The 20564-nt window shown below is 43.8% G+C and overlaps 1 protein-coding gene across 1 annotated transcript in view; it reads right to left on the bottom strand.

Moving 5' to 3' along the window:
- tmprss15 (transmembrane serine protease 15) overlaps window positions 1-18861 on the bottom strand; it is a 53740-nt gene extending 34879 nt beyond the window's left edge. Inside the window, exons 1-5 of the mRNA XM_037688175.1 lie at window positions 18850-18861; window positions 13214-13326; window positions 13019-13143; window positions 12620-12687; window positions 2939-3081 (exon numbers count right to left, since the gene is read on the bottom strand). Coding sequence (XP_037544103.1) covers window positions 2939-3081; window positions 12620-12687; window positions 13019-13143; window positions 13214-13325 — 448 coding nt within the window. The 5' untranslated portion in view covers window position 13326; window positions 18850-18861. The remainder of the gene's footprint in view (window positions 1-2938; window positions 3082-12619; window positions 12688-13018; window positions 13144-13213; window positions 13327-18849) is intronic.
- Window positions 18862-20564: the final 1703 nt, after the last annotated feature.

Below are 20564 nucleotides of genomic sequence, written 5' to 3'. Positions count from 1 at the left end.
TATATATATATATATATATATATATACATATACACACACAGACAATAAACAAATAAGAAGGAAAATAACATCAGACATGAGGCTAAGCCTAGAACTGGATGTAGAGCACAAAAAAGCTCACACCAGAAAGGGAGCTCACTGGCAGGGAAATGCTGAAGTGGATCTCTATGTTCAAGAGGGAAAAATCTTTTTTGTCAGCATCGAGAAGTGGGACAGAACCTCTAAGGATGTAGGGTCCCACAAGAGTAGGTGGAGCAGGTGGTTTGGAGTGTGCATGAGGCCCTAGGTTATGCCAGTGTACTGCCGACACAGAGAATTGCATGTTCAGGAGCTCTGGATCTTAGTGAATCAAGTTTGGAAGGTACTATGGGACTGTAAAGTATGTGGTCAATACAGTGCAGGACATCAAGGAAACTGAGAGACAAACCATTAAGAGTCAAGCTCAAAAAGAAAGTGAGTCAAGGTGTGGAGCTCCTGAAACCAATTCTTAACTAAGGTGAACCAGAAACCGGAGTAATGGTCAATGAATCAAGCACCATGCTGCCCTATTTCAGAGTAGCCACTGTCTATGATGTGGTAGTAATGAGAAGAACAACCTCAGGGCTACACTGGATTAGGCTAAAATGAATTCCTGTCAGCAGATAAAGAAATTTGAAAGAAATAAAAAATACAGCTATAATTCAATTGATCTGCAGTGACTTGGAAAATAATTGACAAGGTTTTAAGTTTTGTATTAAGCTGGAAAAAAGGAGACAAATTGCTCTTAAATTCTGTGCACAGTCAGTCATATTAGAAACTCCATGTACTCCATCTGTGGGCGTAACCGTGTTTGTGTTTTGCCTGGTTTTCCTGCATGCTGCAAGTTGCAGCACTGTCATTAGCTGTAACTTTGTATGTGGTTGAAACCACGTGTAACGTTATAGTCAATCACCGAAACTTGACACAGAAAGAAGAGGCATATTTTGATCCATACACAGACTGAAGCAGTTTGATCAATACCATAAAAGAACCAAAGTTCGGTACTCAGCCCTATGTGTTACCCCTAGCATTTAGAAGGTGGAAAACGGTTTACTACATTTCAAAAACTAAACAGGAAGTACCACATCTTCATCTGTACGAAGGTACATCCTCTATTTTCTGTCATAATTACATTGTATGCTTAATGATTAAAGGTTAATGCTTAAAGCTAGTTGTGCTAGTTGGGCCAGATCACTTATATTAAATGTAAACTAATGTAAATTTCTGCTTTAATTTATTATTTTAATAAGCCATATAACTTGATATGATACCAAGTCTTGAACAGGTGTGATGCTGGTGTGTGGCCACATCATGCACATTTGATGTTGCTCACAGTGGTCCTCAGTGTGCTCAAGGAGCTTGTGTGTATGTGCTGGTGAAGATTCCCAGTCATCCTGAACATGGTAAGTTTAGAAAATCTCAAGACAAAAGCAACTGAACTTTATTTGTAACAGAAGGTGTTTCGCTTCTCATCCAAAAAGGTTTCTCAATTCTCAATTCAATCTCTTTGAATTGAAAAAGCTTCTCAGATGAGAAGCGAAATATCTTCTGTTACAAAGTCCAGTTGTTTTTGTATTGAACTTTTTTTTAACTTGTTTGTATGGCCAGACACATACAAAATTGATTTGTTCCATCTCAAACTTGTCCTAAATGCCAATAAAACCAAAGGGATGCTTTTTTCAAACAGGAAATCAGTCTCATCAGTTCTTCCTTTGATTTTATCCTCAAATGGTATCCCTATTGAGTTTGTCGATTCTTATAAATATTTGGGTATCTTGGTTGACTCGCATCTCTTTTAAGCTTCACGTGGAAAATATAGTAAGGAAACTAAAAGTAAAGTTGGGATTCTTTTTCAGAAATAGATCCTGTCCAACTCTGAATGCTAGGAAATGCCTTGTAACTGCGACTTTCCTTCCCTCCATTGACTACGGTGACATTATCTATATGAACGCTCCTACAAGCACTATGCAGATGCTGCCTATCATGGTGCATTAAGATTCATAACTCCTGCAACTACCGTACCCATCATTACACCCTGTATTCACTGATTAACTGGACGTCACTAACCTCACGCAGCCTCTCCCATTGGTATATTTTCATCTTTAAATCATTTCTCGGTCTGCTGCCTTCATACATCTCCTCCTCGTGAGTGCAGCCACAGCGTGTGTTCTCAGGACATTGTTACATGCAGTGTTCCCTCAGTGAGGTATGAACTAGGCAAAAGGGCCTTCTTCTACAACACTCCTGTTTCTTGGAATATCTTGCAAAAAGATCTGAAACTCTCATCCTTGACCTCTCATAGTTACTTAAAAAAACACAGTTAAGTTCCTGGCAAAAACCAATGCAGACATGTTCCTGTTTTTAGCTACTATTCTTCTTGATTGCACTTTTGGTTGCCATTTTGTTTTGATATGTAAAAAAAAGATGAACTTAAATTTGTATGCCTATGCGTATTTTATGACTGTCTATTTTTGTCATTGTTATCCATTGTTGTCATCACTCTTTGTTGAGAAATCAGGTCTCTCTTGTAAATGAGTCCCTGAGGCTCAATGGGATTAACCTGTCTAAATAAAGGTTGAATGAATTAATAAAAAAAAAAATGGAACATTGGTGGGAAAGATTAATGGATGGTATGTTGGTTGGTTGGTTGGTTGGTTGGTTGGTTGGTTGGTTGGTTGGTTAGATGTTAAAACAGAAGAACTAGTCTGCAGAGTGCTGGGTTTAATTCAGTGTTAAACTGGGATTTACATTGATCCATTTAATAATCCAGATTGATTAATTCTGTAAAGTTATTACATAAACCAGACAAACACTAAATCACCCAGACTGTATTTACGTCAGTCAGAACCACCTCACAAATTTTTGCCCATCTTACTCTCATTATTATTATGTTCACCTTAAACAGGATAATTACACTCACCTGTGATTTGGATGCTGTTTGGTTCAATCACTATTGTCCCTCCCACTATCTGATCAAGCCCTGCTCCCAGCTGCTGCTCCACCTCTTTAGTTTCAATTTGCTGGTTGAACCAGAGTTCAAAGGTCACTACCACACTGCCAGGCCTGAAGACACAGATGAGCAAGCTCAATATTTGAATCAATGAATTCAAATGCACAAGAGTAATAGAGGCTGGTTTTTACCCTACAAGATGAGACCCAAACCCAAGATGCAGGCTGTGCAAAGATCCCCCTGAGTCAGGCCAATTGTCACATTTGGGTTTGGATTTAGAAAAAGCCAGGCAGGAGTACAAAAAGAACAGTTTTTAATTATTTTTGCTCCTGGATGGAGGAATCAGGATCAACTGCATTAACAAGTTTTCACAGGCTGGAAGGAGAGAGTCACCTGACAGAATAGCAACAATGACATCAAAGACAGGGCAGCTGTGGAGGAGCACTGCGATATGTAGTTTGTGGGAGGGCAAGTCCAAGAGCGTGATCCAAGTAGAGGAAGCATGGTATGTTACCATGGGCAGAGAGGTAAATACAGGAAGCAAGCACGAGGTTGAAATCCAAAACAAGGCTTTAGGTTCAGGCAAAAGACAAGGAACTATGATGGCTTCAGAATCAGGGACCATGGAAGGTTTAATTATTTGGCACTGGTGGAATGAGAGCTTGGAGCTTATAAAGGGTGCAGAACAGTTGAACTAGATGAGAGCTTATTTCTGTGACTGAGCAGAGGAGGCGTGGTGCAGGGAGACAGGAGCTGAGGAAGGGCGATAGGCATTACAAAGCTGGGGAACATAAATCTTGGCAAGAGGGGCAGAAACTAGGCAGGAAGGTACAGGTGACATGGGTAGGAGAACACAGCATGAAGGCAGGAGTATGGCAGGATAAGCAGAAATGTGACATGAGGAGCAGAGACATGAGCCCATGGGGAGAGTCAGCGGGGACCACTGTCCACCACACCAACAGATTCAATTCAATACAATTCATTTTATTTATATAGTGCCAAATTGGGGGCAGCACGGTGGCACAACTGGTAGAGCTGCTGCCTCTCAGTGAGCAGGTCCTTGGTTCAAACCCCGGTCCAGGGGCCTTTCTGGGTGGAATTTGCATGTTCTCTCCGTGCATGCGTGGGTGCTCCGGTTTCCTCCCACAGACCAAAAACATGCATGTTAGGCTGATTGGTAACTCTAAATTGTCCCTAGGTGTGAGTGAGAGAGTGAATGATTGTTTGTCTTGTTTGTCTCTATGTGGCCCTGTGATGGACTTGCGACCCATCCAGGGTGTACCCCGCCCCTCGCACAGTGATTGCTGGACATGGGCACCGGCGACCCCCGTGACCCAAAAATGGAATAAGCTGGTAAAGATAATGGATGGATGGATGGATGGATGGATGGATGGATGGATGGATGGATGGATAGTGCCAAATTGCAACAAAGTTGTCTCAGGGCACTTTACAAGAACATTCACATACATAGAAAAGCCAACTAGTAACGTTCTCTGTCTAAGGAAGCCAGCAGACAAGTTGAATCTTCACTTGGTCACAGTCTCCCATCCTGAGCAAGCACAATAGCAACAGTGGAAAGGAAAAACTCCCCTTTAAAAGGAAGAAACCTCCAGCAGAACCAGGCTCAGGACAAGCAGTCATATGCTTTGACCGGCTGGGTTTGAGAGGACAGAAAGGAGAGGCAAATGAAAACAGAATGGTAGGTCCAGATATAGGTGCAGGTGTACCTGAAAGACAACAAACACATCTTAGGATAGAAAAAATAATTACAAATACAAAACAGGTTGAACAGCGTAAATAAAAACAGTATCATAGTAAAAAATGGTCAGTTAGTCTTCCAACAATTTAAGCCTATAGCAGCATAACTAAGGGACAGCTCAGGAAAACCAAAGCTGACCATAACTGTAGGATTTAGCAAAAAGGAGAGTCTTAAGCCCAGTCTTAAAACTGGATAATGTGTCAGCCTCACAGACAGAAACTGGAAGTTGGTTCCACAAGAAGGGAGTCTGATAACTGAAAGCTCTGCCTCCCATTCAGTTTTTGGAAACTCTAGGAACCATGAGTAAACCTGCAGTCAGAGAGCAAAATGTTCTTTTGGGAAAATATGGAACAATAAGATCTGTAATATAAGATGGAGCTAAGTTGTTGAGAGCTTTGTAGGTTAGAAGTAGGATTTTGAATTCTATTCTGGATTTGACAAGGAGCCAGTGGCAAGAAGCTAAAACTGGAGAGATATGATCTCTCCTACTAACTCCATGTAAGACTCTGGCAGCGGCATTTTGGATTAGCCGAAGAACTAAAAAAGTTAAATCTGGTCCTCTGGACATTCACAAAAACTAAACAAAACATTGTAGAAACGTTTCATCTTTCATCCGAAAGACTTCTTCAGTCTGAGGTGCTGTATTCAGCTCAGTCTTATAAATACCACCTTCTCGTAGTGGATCAACCAGTTTGCTGCTGACAGCCAAAACCAGCTGCTCACATGAACAAGGAGGACCATCAGCCTAACAATGGATCGTTAGCACCCTGATGGCTGTTTGCTTTTCACAGGAGGCTGAGTGATATTAGCAATTAAAGCATTGTAAGAGGGGGACAGTTGAACATGGAGGCCTCCACCCCTGTTTAATGATGGATGGTTTCTTTTCACAAAGATGGTCTCCTTTACTCCTCTCTAAAATCACCATTCCTCTCTATCAAGGATGTGAATATCTTCATCCCTGAAAGAGTGACTGCTGGCCTTCGAGATGAAGACCTCAGAGTCCTGTCCTGATGCAGTTGATCTTCTGTGCTAAGTTACAGCACCATCACAATTCCAATAACAACACATTCAGTTGAAGACAACACTACGGTAGACAGTTACACAACAGGGAGACAGAAAAGTGGGTGAAGAATTTATCTGACAGACAGCTCACCCAGCCAGAGACAGAGATTCTTGCCAGGGGCCTGAACTTTGCGGTTGTGCAAAGAAGAATTCCTCTGGTGGAGATGATCACAGCCACTGAGTCAGCCATCCACAACAACAAAATTAAAGAGTGTGAGGCAGAACAGCTCAAAATCAAAGTTTCAGCCTGCATCAGCAATGCCAAACCACCACCTTTCAACATCAGTAGAGAGGAGAGGGAGGCACTCACCACTCTTAGCAAGGACAAAAACATCATCATTCTCCCAGCAGACAAAGGAAGGTGCACAGTGATTTTGAACCAGAAAGACTATCATGAGAAAGTTATGACACTCCTTAGTGACTTAACCACTTAAGAGCCACTGAAAAGAGATCCAGAAAGTGGCTACAAGAAGAAGTTGATAGATTGCCTGAAAATTTTTGGAGTAGGACAAGGCTACTGACCATATTCTGTACCATAGACTGTTCCCAGATTAGGCCACACCTAGTCTGTATGGTTTACCTAAATTTCACAAACAAGGTGTACCTTTAGGATCAATTGTCAGCATGATTAACTCAGTCACTTACAATGTTTCCAAATATCTGGCATAAGTACTCATCCCTTTATTTGGCAGTTCAGAACACCACATACAGAACACCATGGACTTTGTAGATAAGGTGAGAGATGTCATCATTGAAGACTGATGAAACAGTTTAAGGTTAAAATCAGATGCCACTCTCAGCAGCAGTACCGCACTTTCCACAGAACAACTGTGTCAACTCTTGAAACTGTGCTTGCAATCAACCTACTTCACATATGGGGGCCAATATTATAGGCAGAAACTTGGGTGTGCTATGGGGTCTCCAGTTTCTCCAATGGTGGCCAACCTGTACATGGAGGATGTAGAAAAGCAAGCCTTGACGTCCTTTCCAGGGACACCACCAAGTCATTAGTTCAGGTATGTTGATGACACCTGGGTTAAAATTAAATCTTAGGAAGTCCAACTTTTCTGAATAAGAATAAGAAGGCCGCGCTAATTATTTATAGCTGCAGCTTTGTGCACTCCGCCCATCTTCGGACGACTGTACATACGAATTCGCATTGTATCTCAGTGCAATGCCAATAAAGTTTATTCTGATTCTGATTTTCACTGATCACATCAACTCTGTGAATAAATATATCAAATTCCCCCGAGAAGATGTAAAAAAATGTCAGGCTGGCTTACTTGGACTGTGAGGTCTCAGTTTCTGATAAAGGACATTTGCAAACTCAGGTGTACCCCAAACCCACCCACACAGACCAGTATTTGCAGTTTGACTCCCATCACCCTTTGAAGCACAAGTTAGGAGTCATCAGGACTCTGTTCCACAGAGCAGGCAGCATCCCCACTAACTCAGGAGCCAGGCACAAGGAGAAATCCCACACAAGACAGGCTCTAGAGCAATGTAGATATCCTAACTGGGCCTTCCTGAAAGCAGAGAAGAAACCCAAACAGGACTCCAGCCAGCCATCAGGTGAAAAGGAGGAACTCATACCCAGACCATTGGTCATTCCATATGTTGCGGGAGTATCAGAGAAACCGAGACATTTATTTTCTAAAAATAACATCCCAGTGGCTTTTAAACCCCAAAATGCATTACAGCAAAGACTGGTTCATCCCAAAGATCCAGTCCCTCGGCTCAAACAGAGTAATATTGTGTATGTTGTTCAGTGTCAGGAGGGCTGTGATCAGTCTTACATCGGGGAAAATAAACAGCCACTGGCCAAAAGGATGGCCAAGCACAGAGGATCAACAATATCTGGCCAGGACTCTGTGGTCTACACTCATCATCAAGGCTAGTAGTCATTCTTTCAGGAATGAAGATGTTCACATCCTTGATAGAGAGGAACAATGGTTTGAAAGAGGAGTAAAGGAGGCCATCTTTGTGAAAAGAAACCATCCATCATTCAACAGGGGTGGAGGCCTCCGTGTCCAACTGTCCCCTATTACAATGCTGTTATTTCTAGTATCACTCAGCCCCTGTGAATAGCAAACAGCCATCGGTGTGCTAATGATCCATTGTTAGGCTGATGGTCCTCCTTGATCATGTGAGCAGCTGGTTTTGGCTGTCAGTAGCAAACTGTTTGATCCACTACGAGAAGATGACAAATATCGTAGACAAATATATGTGTATCATCAGCATAGCCATGAAAATGTATCCCATGCTGTTTAATAACTTTAGATAATGGAAACATATATAAAGTAAAGAGTATTGGTCCAAGCACTGAGCCCTGAGGAACTCCATGACTAACTTTGTTGTATGAAGAAGATTTATTATTTACATTTACAAACTGGAATCTATCAGATAGATATGATTTAATATAAAAGGAACGTGTAAGATGCAAGTAGGCAAAGCTTACAGTACGTGGAATGCCATAACCAAGTAGCTGGAATATTATGCAGCAATATCTGGAATATTATACAGGAACATTTGTGCCAAATATGGACAGGAAATTCCACAGTCAAAGTAGGAGACTCCACCACTGGTGGTGGAGAATGGGAATGCTAAGATACTGTGGGACCTTCAGATCCAGATCAACAAACAGGTGATGCCTAACCAATTGAACATTGTGGTGGTTGACAAGCAAGATAACAAGGCAGTGATGATAGCTGTAGAAATCACAAGAGATTAACATCATGAAGAAGGAGTAACTGGAGAAATACTGAGGGCTGAAAGATAAAATACATAAGTTGTGGGGAGTCAAAGTGTCAGTAGTCCTCAGTGCTGTGACCCAGCAAGCTAGAAAAATGACTCCAACAAATTCCAGGATCTCATTGATCTCTTTCCAAAAGAGAGGACTCCTTAGAACAGCTAAAATACTGAACCTTCAAGCTTCTAGGATGCAAGTATGAAGAGAAGCCAAGCTTTGCTTGGTGCTGCTTCTTTGCCTCTCAGTCCACTGCCGGTGACATCATCATCTCCATCTCCCTCAAGGAGCCCCTCCCTCACCTGTCAGTGAAGATTGACCTGGCCCTGGGATTTCAACCTCCACCAGCAACTGTGTTATAATAAACATTTTAACTCTTCATGTTGTCTGTGGTCAAAATCAAATCCTAAAAACTTGTCCTTGTCAGTGAGGTGTTCATTGATTGACATAACACAACCCAAACGATCATTCACTTCTCTTACATTAATGTGAACAATATGGAATTAGGATCAGACCGCCAGGGTCCCCGCCCTCGGCCACCACCCATCCCACATTGCACCCGACCCCTTTGGCCCCTCCCACAGGTGGTGAGCCCATGGGAAGGGGGACCCACGTCTCCTCTTCGGGCTGTGCCCGGCCGAGCTCCATGGGTAAAAGCCCGGCCACCAGGCGCTCGCCCACATGCCCCACCTCCAGGCCTGGCTCCAGAGTGGGGCCCCGGTGACCCACGTCCGGGCAAGGGAACACTAGGTCCATTTGTGTTTTTCATCATAGGGGTGTGTTTGGGCTGCACTTTGTCTGGTCCCTCACCCTCACGGGTGCAATGTGGGATGGGTGGTGGCCGAGGGCGGGGCCCCTGGCGGTCTGATCCTCGGCTACAGAAGCTGGCTATTGGGACGTGGAATGTCACCTCACTGGTGGGGAAGGAGCCTGAGCTGGTGTGTGAGGCTGAGAGGTTCCGGCTAGAAATAGTCGGACTCACCTCTACGCATGGCTCGGGCTCTGGAACCAGTTTCCTTGAGAGGGGCTGGACACTCTTCCACTCTGGAGTTGCCCCTGGTGAGAGGCGCCGAGCAGGCGTGGGCGTACTAATTGCCCCCCAACTTGGTGCCTGTGTATTGGGGTTCACCCCCGTGAATGAGAGGGTGGCCTCTCTCCGCCTATGTGTGGGGGGACGGGTTCTGACTGTCGTTTGTGCTTATGCACCAAACGGCAGTTCAGATTATCCACCCTTTCTGGAGTCCTTAGAGGGGGTACTGGAAAGTGCACCTTCTGGGGACTCCCTTGTTCTGCTGGGGGACTTCAATGCTCATGTGGGCAATGACAGTGAGACCTGGAGGGGTGTGGTTGGGAGGAACGGCCCCCCTGATCTGAACCAGAGTGGTGTTCTGTTGTTGGACTTCTGTGCTCGTCATGGATTGTCAATAACGAACACCTTGTTCAAGCATAAGGGTGTCCATATGTGCTCTTGGCACCAGGACACCCTAGGCTGCAGTTCGATGATCGACTTTGTCATCGTCTCATCTGATCTGCGGCCACATGTCTTGGACACTCGGGTGAAGAGAGGGGCGGAGCTGTCAACTGATCACTACCTGGTGGTGAGTTGGCTCCGATGGTGGGGGAGGATGCCGGTCAGACCTGGTAGGCCCAAACGTATTGTTAGGGTTTGCTGGGAACGTCTGGCAGAGTCTCCTGTGAGACGGAGTTTCAACTCCCACCTCCGGGAGAACTTTGAACATGTTCCAAGGGAGGTGGGGGACATTGAGTCTGAGTGGACCATGTTTCGTGCCTCTATTGTCGAGGCGGCTTACCAGAGCTGCGGCCGCAAGGTTGTCGGTGCCTGTCGGGGCGGCAACCCTCGAACCCGATGGTGGAGACCATCGGTGAGGGATGCTGTCAGGCTGAAGAAGGAGTCCTATCGGGCCTTTTTGGCCTGTGGGACCCTGGAAGCAGCTGATGGGTACCGGCAGTCCAAGCGACATGCGGCTCGGGTGGTTGCTGAGGCAAAAACTCGGGCATGGGAGGAGTTCGGAGAGGCCATGGAGAACGACTTCCGCACGGCTTCGAGACGTTTCTGGTCCACCATCCGGCGTCTCAGGGGGGGGGAAGCGGTATGCCACCAACACTGTTTATAGTGGGGGTGGTTTGCTGCTGACCTCAACTCGGGATGTTGTGGGTCGGTGGGCGGAATACTTTGAAGACCTCCTCAATCCCACCGGCACGTCTTCCACTGAGGAAGCGGAGCCTGGGGACTCTGGGTCGGGCCCTCCAATCTCTGGTGCTGAGGTCACCGAGGTGGTTAAAAAGCTCCTCGGTGGCAGGGCCCCGGGGGTGGATGAGATCCGCCCAGAGTTCCTTAAGGCTCTGGATGTTGTAGGGTTGTGTTGGCTTACGCGACTCTGCAATGTTGCGTGGACATCGGGGGAAGTTCCCCTGGATTGGCAGACCGGGGTGGTGGTCCCCCTATTCAAAAAGGGGGACCGTAGAGTGTGTTCCAACTACAGGGGAATCACGCTCTTAAGCCTCCCTGGTAAGGTCTATTCGGGGGTTCTGGAGAGGAGGGTCCGTCGGATAGTCGAACCTCGGATTCAGGAGGAACAGTGCGGTTTTCGTCCTGGCCGTGGAACACTGGACCAGCTCTACACTCTCAGCAGGGTCCTGGAGGGTGCGTGGGAGTTTGCCCAACCAGTCTACATGTGCTTTGTGGACTTGGACAAGGCTTTCGACCGCGTCCCTCGGGGGGCCCTGTGGGGAGTACTCTGGGAGTATGGGGTACCAGGCCCTTTGATACGGGCTGTTAGGTCCCTGTATGACCGGTGTCAGAGCCTGGTCCGCATCGCCGGCAGTAAGTCGGGCTTGTTCCCGGTGAGAGTTGGACTCCGCCAAGGTTGCCCTTTGTCACCGATTCTGTTCATAACTTTTATGGACAGAATTTCTAGGCGCAGCCAAGGTGTTGAGGGGATCCGTTTTGGTGGCCTCAGAATTGCGTCTCTGCTTTTTGCAGATGATGTGGTCTTATTGGCTTCATCAGATCGTGATCTACAGCTTTCGCTGGAGCGGTTCGCAGCCGAATGCGATGCGGCCGGGATGAAGATCAGTTCCTCCAAATCCGAGGCCATGGTCTTGAGCCGGAAAAGGGTAGAGTGCCCTCTCTGGGTCAGGGAGGAGGTCCTACCCCAAGTGGAGGAGTTCAAGTATCTTGGGGTCTTGTTCACGAATGAGGGAAAAATGGAGCGTGAGATCGATAGGCGGATAGGTGCAGCGTCTGCAGTGAAGCGGGCGCTGTACAGGTCTGTCGTGGTGAAGAGAGAGCTGAGTCAAAAGGCGAAGCTCTCAATTTACCGATCGATCTACGTTCCCACCCTCATCTATGGTCACAAGCTTTGGGTTGTGACCGAAAGAATGAGATCTCGGATACAAGCGGCCGAAATGAGTTTTCTCCGCAGGGTGTCTGGGCTCTCCCTTAGAGACAGGGTGAGAAGCTCGATCATCCGGGAGGGACTCGGAGTAGAGCCGCTGCTTCTCCACATCGAGAGGAGCCAGTTGAGGTGGCTTGGGCATCTGTTTAGGATGCCTTCTGGACGCCTCCCTGGTGAGGTGTTCCGGACACGTCCCACCGGAAGGAGGCCCAGGGGAAGACCCAGGACACGCTGGAGGGACTACGTTTCTCGGCTGGCCTGGGAACGCCTCGGGATTCCCCCGGAAGAGCTGGCCCAAGTGGCTGGGGAGAGGGAAGTCTGGGCCTCCCTACTTAGGCTGCTACCCCCGCGACCCGACCCCGGATAAGCGGAAGAAAATGGATGGATGGATGGATGGATATGGAATTAAAAGTGGTGTGAATTAATGGTTAAAAATGATTTGGACAACAATTGATAAGTGGTATATTTACCAGGATTCAGCAGATTAATAGATGAGTATTAAATCTATTATTGATCTATAGTGATTTTATTTTATTAGCATTTATCTGAATAATCAATAAATGTGTGACTAACTATTTTGTTATTGGTCCATGGTTGAGTTATTGAGGATTTACAGTGTAATTTTTGATTGATTGACAGGTAAAGTGATCGATCAGATATCTTACCTGAAGTATAAAACCTTACAGAATCTGAAATGCCACCACAGCTTGCTGACACTGAACGCCTCAGACACCTGTCAACCAATAATAAATATCAATTCAACATCCTAAGCTTATGGTCATGTTCTCTATAAAATAAAAGCCTGAAATTACAGAAGGCTGATGGTAGTGTTTCAGAATAAAATCCACAGGACATAAACAATGTTGACAGCAGTTTTTCCATAGTAAAATCCACAACTGTCAGAATGCTGTTTGTTTCAAAATAAAAGTCAATAACGACAGGATGTTAACTGTTTATCACAACAAAGGTCACAAAAATCACACAGTGTTTACTGCAGGTTTTTACAATAAAAACTCTTATGGTGTGTTGTGATGATCTATCACAATTAAAGCCTATAGTCTCACCAGCTGCTGGACATCAAAGGCCAAAGACTTAAAATTCTGACTGCTGGAGTTCCTCAGCTCATCAGAAAATTCAGCTCCGGCAGTGATCACCATCTGACCCAACAGCTGCTCAGGTTCTTCTGTGCCTGGACACATGATCAATGACATCATAAGCACAGCACCTGGAGTGCACCAATCATGATTAAAATTGGTTACCTTCAGGTTTCAGGCTGATCCAAGAAACAGCAATGAGAGCGATGCAACAGATGAAAAGAAGAGAAGAAACAGTGAAGAGTAGGGCCTCTAGAGATGACACACACCGAGACATCCTGAACAACCAGACCAGACAATACAAGGTCAGACCAGACCATAACATCAAATCAGACAAAAATAAACTAAACTTAAACTTTATTTTGAAAATTCAGTTCAGTTCCCTTCCTGTTTGCTGACCTCTGAATCCTCATGAACATCAAATATCTGAATAGACACAGCATGAAGCCATGAAATCAGCCAATAGTATCACAAGCCAGTGTATATCTTGCATCAGTTCCAAGCCCAGGTTAATGATGAGGGCTATGTCAGGAAGAGCATCTGATATAAAACACTTTTGCCTAAACTATAATGCCATTTCAAAGTAAAACCATACTGGATTGGCTGAGGCATGGAATAACTATGACCACCACTGGTGCTGTTTACAAACAAGGTGCTGGCAAAAATTGTTCTACTGTTAGTCGAAGACTATGGGAGGGTAATGGGTCAGGAGACAGAGGGAGCAAGGCTCGCAGCACTGGAGCAGGATTTGAACTGTTACCATGGTGAGGATAGAAAGAGAAAAGGGAGTAGGGGTGGTCCTGAAGGAGGAGTTGGCAAAGAATGTGGAAGAGGTGAAAAGAATGTCAGATAGGTTAATGTGTCTGAAGGTAGAAGTAGAAGGTCTGATGTTAAACATTGTCACTGGTTATGATCCACAGGTTAGATGTGATGTGGTGGAGGAAGATACTGTACATTTTGAAAGGATCTGGATTGAGTGACAGAAAATATTCCCAGCAAGGAGAGAGTGGTGATCAGAGCAGACCTGAATGGGCATGTTGGTGAAGGAAACAGATGGGGTGAGGAAGTGATGGGTAGGTTTGGTTTCAAGGAAAGAAACCAGGAAGGACAGATGGTGGTGGATTTTGCCAAGAGAATGGAAATGCTCCAGTCAACACCCATTTTCAAAAGAGAGAGGAACATAGAGTGACCTATAAGAGTGGAGGAAGGAGTACGCAGGTCGAACCCATTCTGTGTAGAAGAGGAAACCTGAGGGAGATTGGAGACTGTAATGTTGTGGCAGGGGAGAGTGTGGCCAGACAGCTACAGATGATTGTGTTTAGAATGACTGTTGCTGTGAAGGAGAAAAGAGTAAAATCAGAGAAGACCAAATGATGAAAGCTGAAGGAAGAATGTTTTGAGAAATTCAGAGAGGAGCTGTTAAAAGGCTCTAAGCAGCCAGAAAGAGTGTCCAGATGACTGGGCTGCTAAAGCAACAGTAATTAGAGAGACAGGTAGGAAGGCACTTGGTGTGTCATCTATACAGAAAAAAAGATGATTAGGAAAACTGGTGGTGGAATAGTGAAATGCCAGATGCTATTCAAAGAAAGAGGTTAGCCATGAAGAAATATGACAGTGAGAGGACTGAAGAGAGGAGACAGGAATATAAGGAGATGGGACATGGACTAAAGAGGGAGGTAGCTAAGGCAAAGCAGAAGGCATATGATGATTTGTGTGGGAGGCTTGACACTAAATTCAAAGTCAAAGTTTATTTATTTGCCATTCACACCACATGTGGTACATGTGGTGCAATGAAGTTTTGTACACAGGGTCCCAGTTACATGCAACATAAGTATAAATTGTAAAGAACAGTAATAAGATCTAATGAAACAGGAAATAAACTAAACAGAGAATATGCTAAACACTAATAGTGCAAAAACAACATGCTGAACAAGAGCAGCATGAAGATGAGTCTGTGTGAGCAGATGAGTACGAGTGAACACAGCAACATGAATTAAATCAGCAGCATAAGATCAGCAACATGAATATCAGCAGCACATAACAACCAACTGGTATTACAGTGATTTTTTTTCACAGTGATAATCATGATTAGGGATTTATGAGTCTAACAGCTTCAGGGTAGAAGCTGTTCCTCAGTCTAGTGGTTCTAAATTTAATGCTCCTCAATCTCCTGCCTGAGGGCAATAGGGCAAAAATTGAGTGTGCTGGGTGAGTGGGGTCCATCATGATGCAGGTGGCCCTCTTCCTTCATCTGGAGGTGTAAATGTCTGTGATGGTATGGAGGATGCCTCCAACAGTCTTCTGTGCAGCCTTCACCACTCTGCAAAGCTTTTCTTTGTGCATGCTTTCCACATGTTGATGCTGGAGCATAGAGGGTGAGAAGGACTTGTTATGATTGGCAAGACAGAGGGATCAGACTGGAAAGGATGTGCAGCAGGTAAGGCTTGTTAACGATAGGAATGGTAATGTTCTAACAAGTGAGGAGAGTGTGATGGAAGATAGGAGTACTTTGAGAAGCTAATGAATAAAGAGAATGAAAGAGAAAAGAGAGTAGAGGTCATATAAACTGGACCAGGAAGTGGGACAGCTTACTGAGGGTGAAGTCCAGAAATCTATGAAAAGAATGAAAAATGGGAAGGCAGTAGGACCTGAAGACATACCAATGGAGGTTACTAAATGTGTAGGAGAGATGGCAGTGAGGTTTTTGGCTCAAAATTCAATGGCATATTTGAGGGTGAGAACATGCATGAAGAATGGAGATGAAGTGGGCTGGTGCCCATTTTTAAGAAAAAGGGTGATGTACAGAGTTGTAGCAACAACAGGGGAATTAAGTTGATAAGACACACAATGAAGACCTGGGAGAGAGTTGGGGAAGCAAGACTTAAATGAGCGGTGACTATCTGAGCAGCAGTATGATTTCATGCCAATAAAGAGCACCACAGATGCCATCTTTCTTCTGAGAATGCTGATTGAGAAGTACAGAGAAGGTCAGAAAGAACTCTAATGTGTCTTGGTAGATTTAGAAAATGCATATGACAGGGTGCCAAGGGGAGAGGTGTGGTATTGCATGAGGAAATCTGTGTGTCAGAGAAGTATGTTAGACTGGGACAGAACATGTATGAGGACAGCAGGACAATGGTGAGATGTGCTGTATGTGTAACAGATAGCTTCAAGGTGGAGTTGGGATTGCATCAAGGATCGGCTCTGAGCCCCTTTTTGTTCGCTCTGGTTATGGACTGACTAACAGATAATGTCAGGCAGGACTCCCTATGGATTATGATGTTTGCAGATGACATTGTGATCTGTGGTGAGAACAGGGAACAGGTGGAAGAGAACTCGGAGAGGTGGAGGTATGCACTCAAAAGGAGAAGAATGAAAGTCAGCCATAGCAAAGAGTTCAAGACAGAGTACATGTGTGTAAATGAGAAGGAGGCAAGTGGAACAGTGATTCTACAAGGAGCAGAGGTCACAAAAGTGCAGGACTGCAAGGACTTGGGGTCCACTGTCCAGGAAATTGTGGAGTGTGGCAAAGAGATGAAAAAGACTCAAGGCAGGATTGAGTGGAAGGGGAAAAAAAAGTTTCAGGAGTGATTTTCAACAAAAGGGTGTCAGCAAAGGTCAAAGGAAAAGTTTACAAGACAGTTGTGAGACCAGTTGTGTATGGTCTGGAGACAGTGGCATTGACAAAAAGATAGGAGACAGAACTGGAAGTGACAAAAATGAAGATGTTGAGGTTCTCCTTAGGAGTGGCAAGGATAGATAAGATTAGGAATGAGATCATCAGAGGTACAGCACAGGTCGAACAACTGAGAGATAAAGTTAGAGAGGCCAGACTGAGATGGTTTGGACATGTCCAGAGGAGGGACAGTGGATATATTGGGAGAAGGATGTTAGAAATGCAGCTGCCAGGAAAAAGACAAAGAGGAGATATATGGATGCAGTTAGAGAGGACATGGAGGTAGTTGGATTGAGGACAGAGGATGCAGAGGACAGAGTGAGATGGAGAAGGAAGACTAGCTGTGGTGACCCCTGATTTGGGAAAAACTGAAAATATGTAGAAGTGTGATTGAATAATTGTCATCTGCGTGTTTTGTGATGTTTGTGTTTATTTTAATGTATTCCGATGCATGCTCAAAAGTTTTTTTTTGAATGTCCAGAGGACCAGACAACTTTTTTGCATTTTTTATGTAGTTTACTGAGTCTGTTTTTCCTGTTTCTAGTTTCCCCAGTCTTTCTCTCCTCATCTAGTCAGCTCTAGCCACTCTCACTTGTTCCTCACTGTCTTTTTCCAGGTGTTTGTCATTGTGTCTTGTTAGTGTCTCTTTAAGTTCAGCATCTCTGTGTTTCTACGTTGTTCATAGATTTTGCTTCCCACACACTGACATGCTCTGGTCCTCTTGTTTCCCTATACTCATAGTTCTGCCTTTTCATGAGCTTTTGTTTTGAGTTTTGTTTATTAAATAGATACATTTTATTTATCTTCCAGTCCTCTGTGTCTGTCTGCATGTGGGTTCAACATGCTGATCATGACAGTAATACAATATAATACAACACTATAAAGCACTTAAAAATCAACACCATTGACCAAAGTGCTGTACTCTGATAACACATACAAGAAAATGTAAAAACAATAAAATCATTTGACACAGTAAACTTTAAAATCATAAAAAACAATATACAATAGAGCAATAGAAAACATTAAAAGCCAACATCTCAAGCTGAGTTAAAAGCCAAGGAATAAAAATGTGTTTTTAGAGAAGATTAAAAACAGGAAGTGATGTCAAATGTAGCTCATTCCACAATTTAGGGGCAGCGACTGAAAATGCTCAGTCACCTCTCAGCCTCTTGTTAGACTTTTGAATGACCAACAGCAGCTGATCTGCTGATCTGAGAAAGCATGAGGGAACATACAGCTTTAGCAAGCTGTACAGCTATCGAAGACATGTGAAAACAAATAAAATAATCTTAAAATTAATCCAGAAATGAACTGGGAGCCAGTGTAGTTAGTCTAAAACAGGGGTGATATGCTCTCATTCTGGTACAAGTTAAAGATGAGCAGCAGCATTCTGAACCAGCTGAAGTCGAGTCAGTAATGACTGGCTCAGACTGACAAAGTGCATCACAATAGTCCAGATGAGGTGAGATAAAAGCTGGTTTAAATCTCAGAATGATGCCCTGAAATAAATGTTTGCCCTTGGTCAGTTGTCTCAAGTGATGAAAGCTGGACTTGATCACTGAGTCTGAAATCATTGTCAAGCCTCACACCCAGGTTGTTGCAGAGTAAACAATACAGATCTCAAAGTAACGTTTAAACTGTAGGACACTATTTCTGATTGATTCACCTTTTTCTCTTCAAAACACACAAAAATTGAAAATCAAGAATAAAAACAAAGTAATGAACTTTTGAAGTTCTTGTAGTGTTTACCTTAGATCAGCTGTTCTCTGGTTTGAAGAGGACAAAAATGGTTGTGGATCAGAAGCAGAGTAACTCTGCTGTCTTAAATTTGGAATCTGATTGAGATTAGTTTTTATTGATCTGTAAATGCTTTTACCCTCATTATTAGCTGATGAAATATGCTGCAGCTGATAAGAGCAGCTGGAGGTGGCGACAACAAACTCACCTGTCCTTCTCTTCCCATTCTCAGACAAGACTTTTACAACCACAGTCAGCAAAAGAGGACAGTTTGAAACTCATTTTGCCATTTTTTACCATGTTTCACTATAAAATACTGGGTTTGTGTTCAATCACATAAACACACGCCTTATTACCTGACCTGTGCTGGTAAAGTTGCTTGTCTTACCTGATGTCAGCGTCATCTGACTTTTTGTTGTTCATCAACAATCTAAAGTCCAAGAGCCATAAACCTGACTGATAATGTGCTGCTGCTCCCTGACCACACCTGGCAGGTGCAGCAGAAAGCCAAACTATGTTGTCACTTACTTATTATTAATAAAATGTCCAATAAAATATTTAAAAGTGATATGTCAGCACAGACATCTGTTAACAATTCTTGTGCTTTTATTAGTAGATTTCTGATTACTGAGCAATCATATAATTCTATAATTTATCCAATAATTAGGGTTGGCTTGTTATGCTACAACTGGAAGAGAAACTGACCAAAATTCTTATAATGAATTGTTGCAATAGAATTGTTTTCATTTGAAATTATTTCTTGTGATGATAGGGTGATGGTGAGGCTAAAAGCTAACATTAAAGCTGGTAAATTCAATTCATTTTTGTTTATTTATTTATATAGTACCAAATCACAACAAAGTTATCTCAGGGCACTTTACAGAAACATTCACATACACTTTGCTGGTGCAAAGAAAATAACCTTCATATCAATGTGAAGAAGAAAAAGGAGATGATTGTGGACTTCAGAAGGAATAAACACACCTACATTCCCCTGAACATAAAAGGATCTGCAGTAGAAGTGGTCTCCAATCTGTTTCAATGTTGCTGCTGATCTGTTTTAATGTTTCTGCTGATCTGTTTCATGTTGATGTGTTCATGCGCACTCATCTGCACACACAGACTCATGCTCATGTTCGTGCTGCTGTTCGACTTAATGTTTTTGTGCTATTAGTGTTTAGTGTATTCTTACTTGACGTTTTTTTTTTCGTTTTTCATATTAGATGTTATCATAGTTTTTCTTTTGCATTTTTATTGTTGGATGTAAATGGAACCATGTGTGCATAATTTCATTCCACCACATGTACCACATGTGGTGCGAACAACAGTAAAGAATCTCTGACTCTAGTATGTGGTTAGGGTTAAAGTCAAGACCTGAATGGGTTTTATGGTAAAATCAGAAAGTCCTGGTTAGGGTTAGTCGGTTAAGTTATGGTTAAGTTTAGGCTAAGTCTCATCTTGGTTATGTTTAGGGGTGGTTAAGTTCTGTACAGTAAAGTAATTCTAGTCTTGTCAATAGTAGGGAGTCACAGGGGTTGTCAGAGATGCCGGAGTGAAGGGCGGGACCTGTTGCAGGAGGCACTGGCTTGAGTTAGGATTTTTGAAGTGTGGGCCCTGCCATGTCAAAGACCCCATCGCTCGAGGCGTAAGGGTCCCTGAATGCACGGGCACACCCACCAGGAGTCCCACCCAAGTCCTACCTCTCATTCAAACCCCCAGGGATACTTGTATTAAGTCTACTGATCCATATCTTTTCAGCTCTCCTTCTCTGGGCTACGGACCAGGTCAGATTGGACTCCAGCACTGTTGCTGTAACAGCCTGCCAGCCGTGTCTGACAAAGTGCTGGACAAGGGGTATGTGTGTGTTTTTCTTTTTGTTTATATTGTATCTGTGTTGGGTGAAACGAGCAAGAATTGTGTTGCCCGTCTCACCCACATAATTGATCTTGCAAATTCTGCATGTGATTAAGTAAACACAATTTTTTGACTTGGGGTTTCCTGATTGTTCCAGTTGGAACACGGTCTTATCAGATTTACTCTGTATCCAGTCCAACAGTTAAAAAATTCACTTTTGCCCCTGGATTTGGTCTGCTTTAAGGACTT

This window comes from Nematolebias whitei, chromosome 14 (assembly GCF_014905685.2).
Source record: "Nematolebias whitei isolate Nwh7 chromosome 14, NemWhi1, whole genome shotgun sequence".
In the NCBI taxonomy this organism is placed as follows: Eukaryota; Metazoa; Chordata; class Actinopteri; order Cyprinodontiformes; family Rivulidae; genus Nematolebias; species Nematolebias whitei.
The sequence above is the reverse complement of the archived record's forward strand: the minus strand, read 5'-3'. Positions and strand labels throughout refer to the sequence as shown.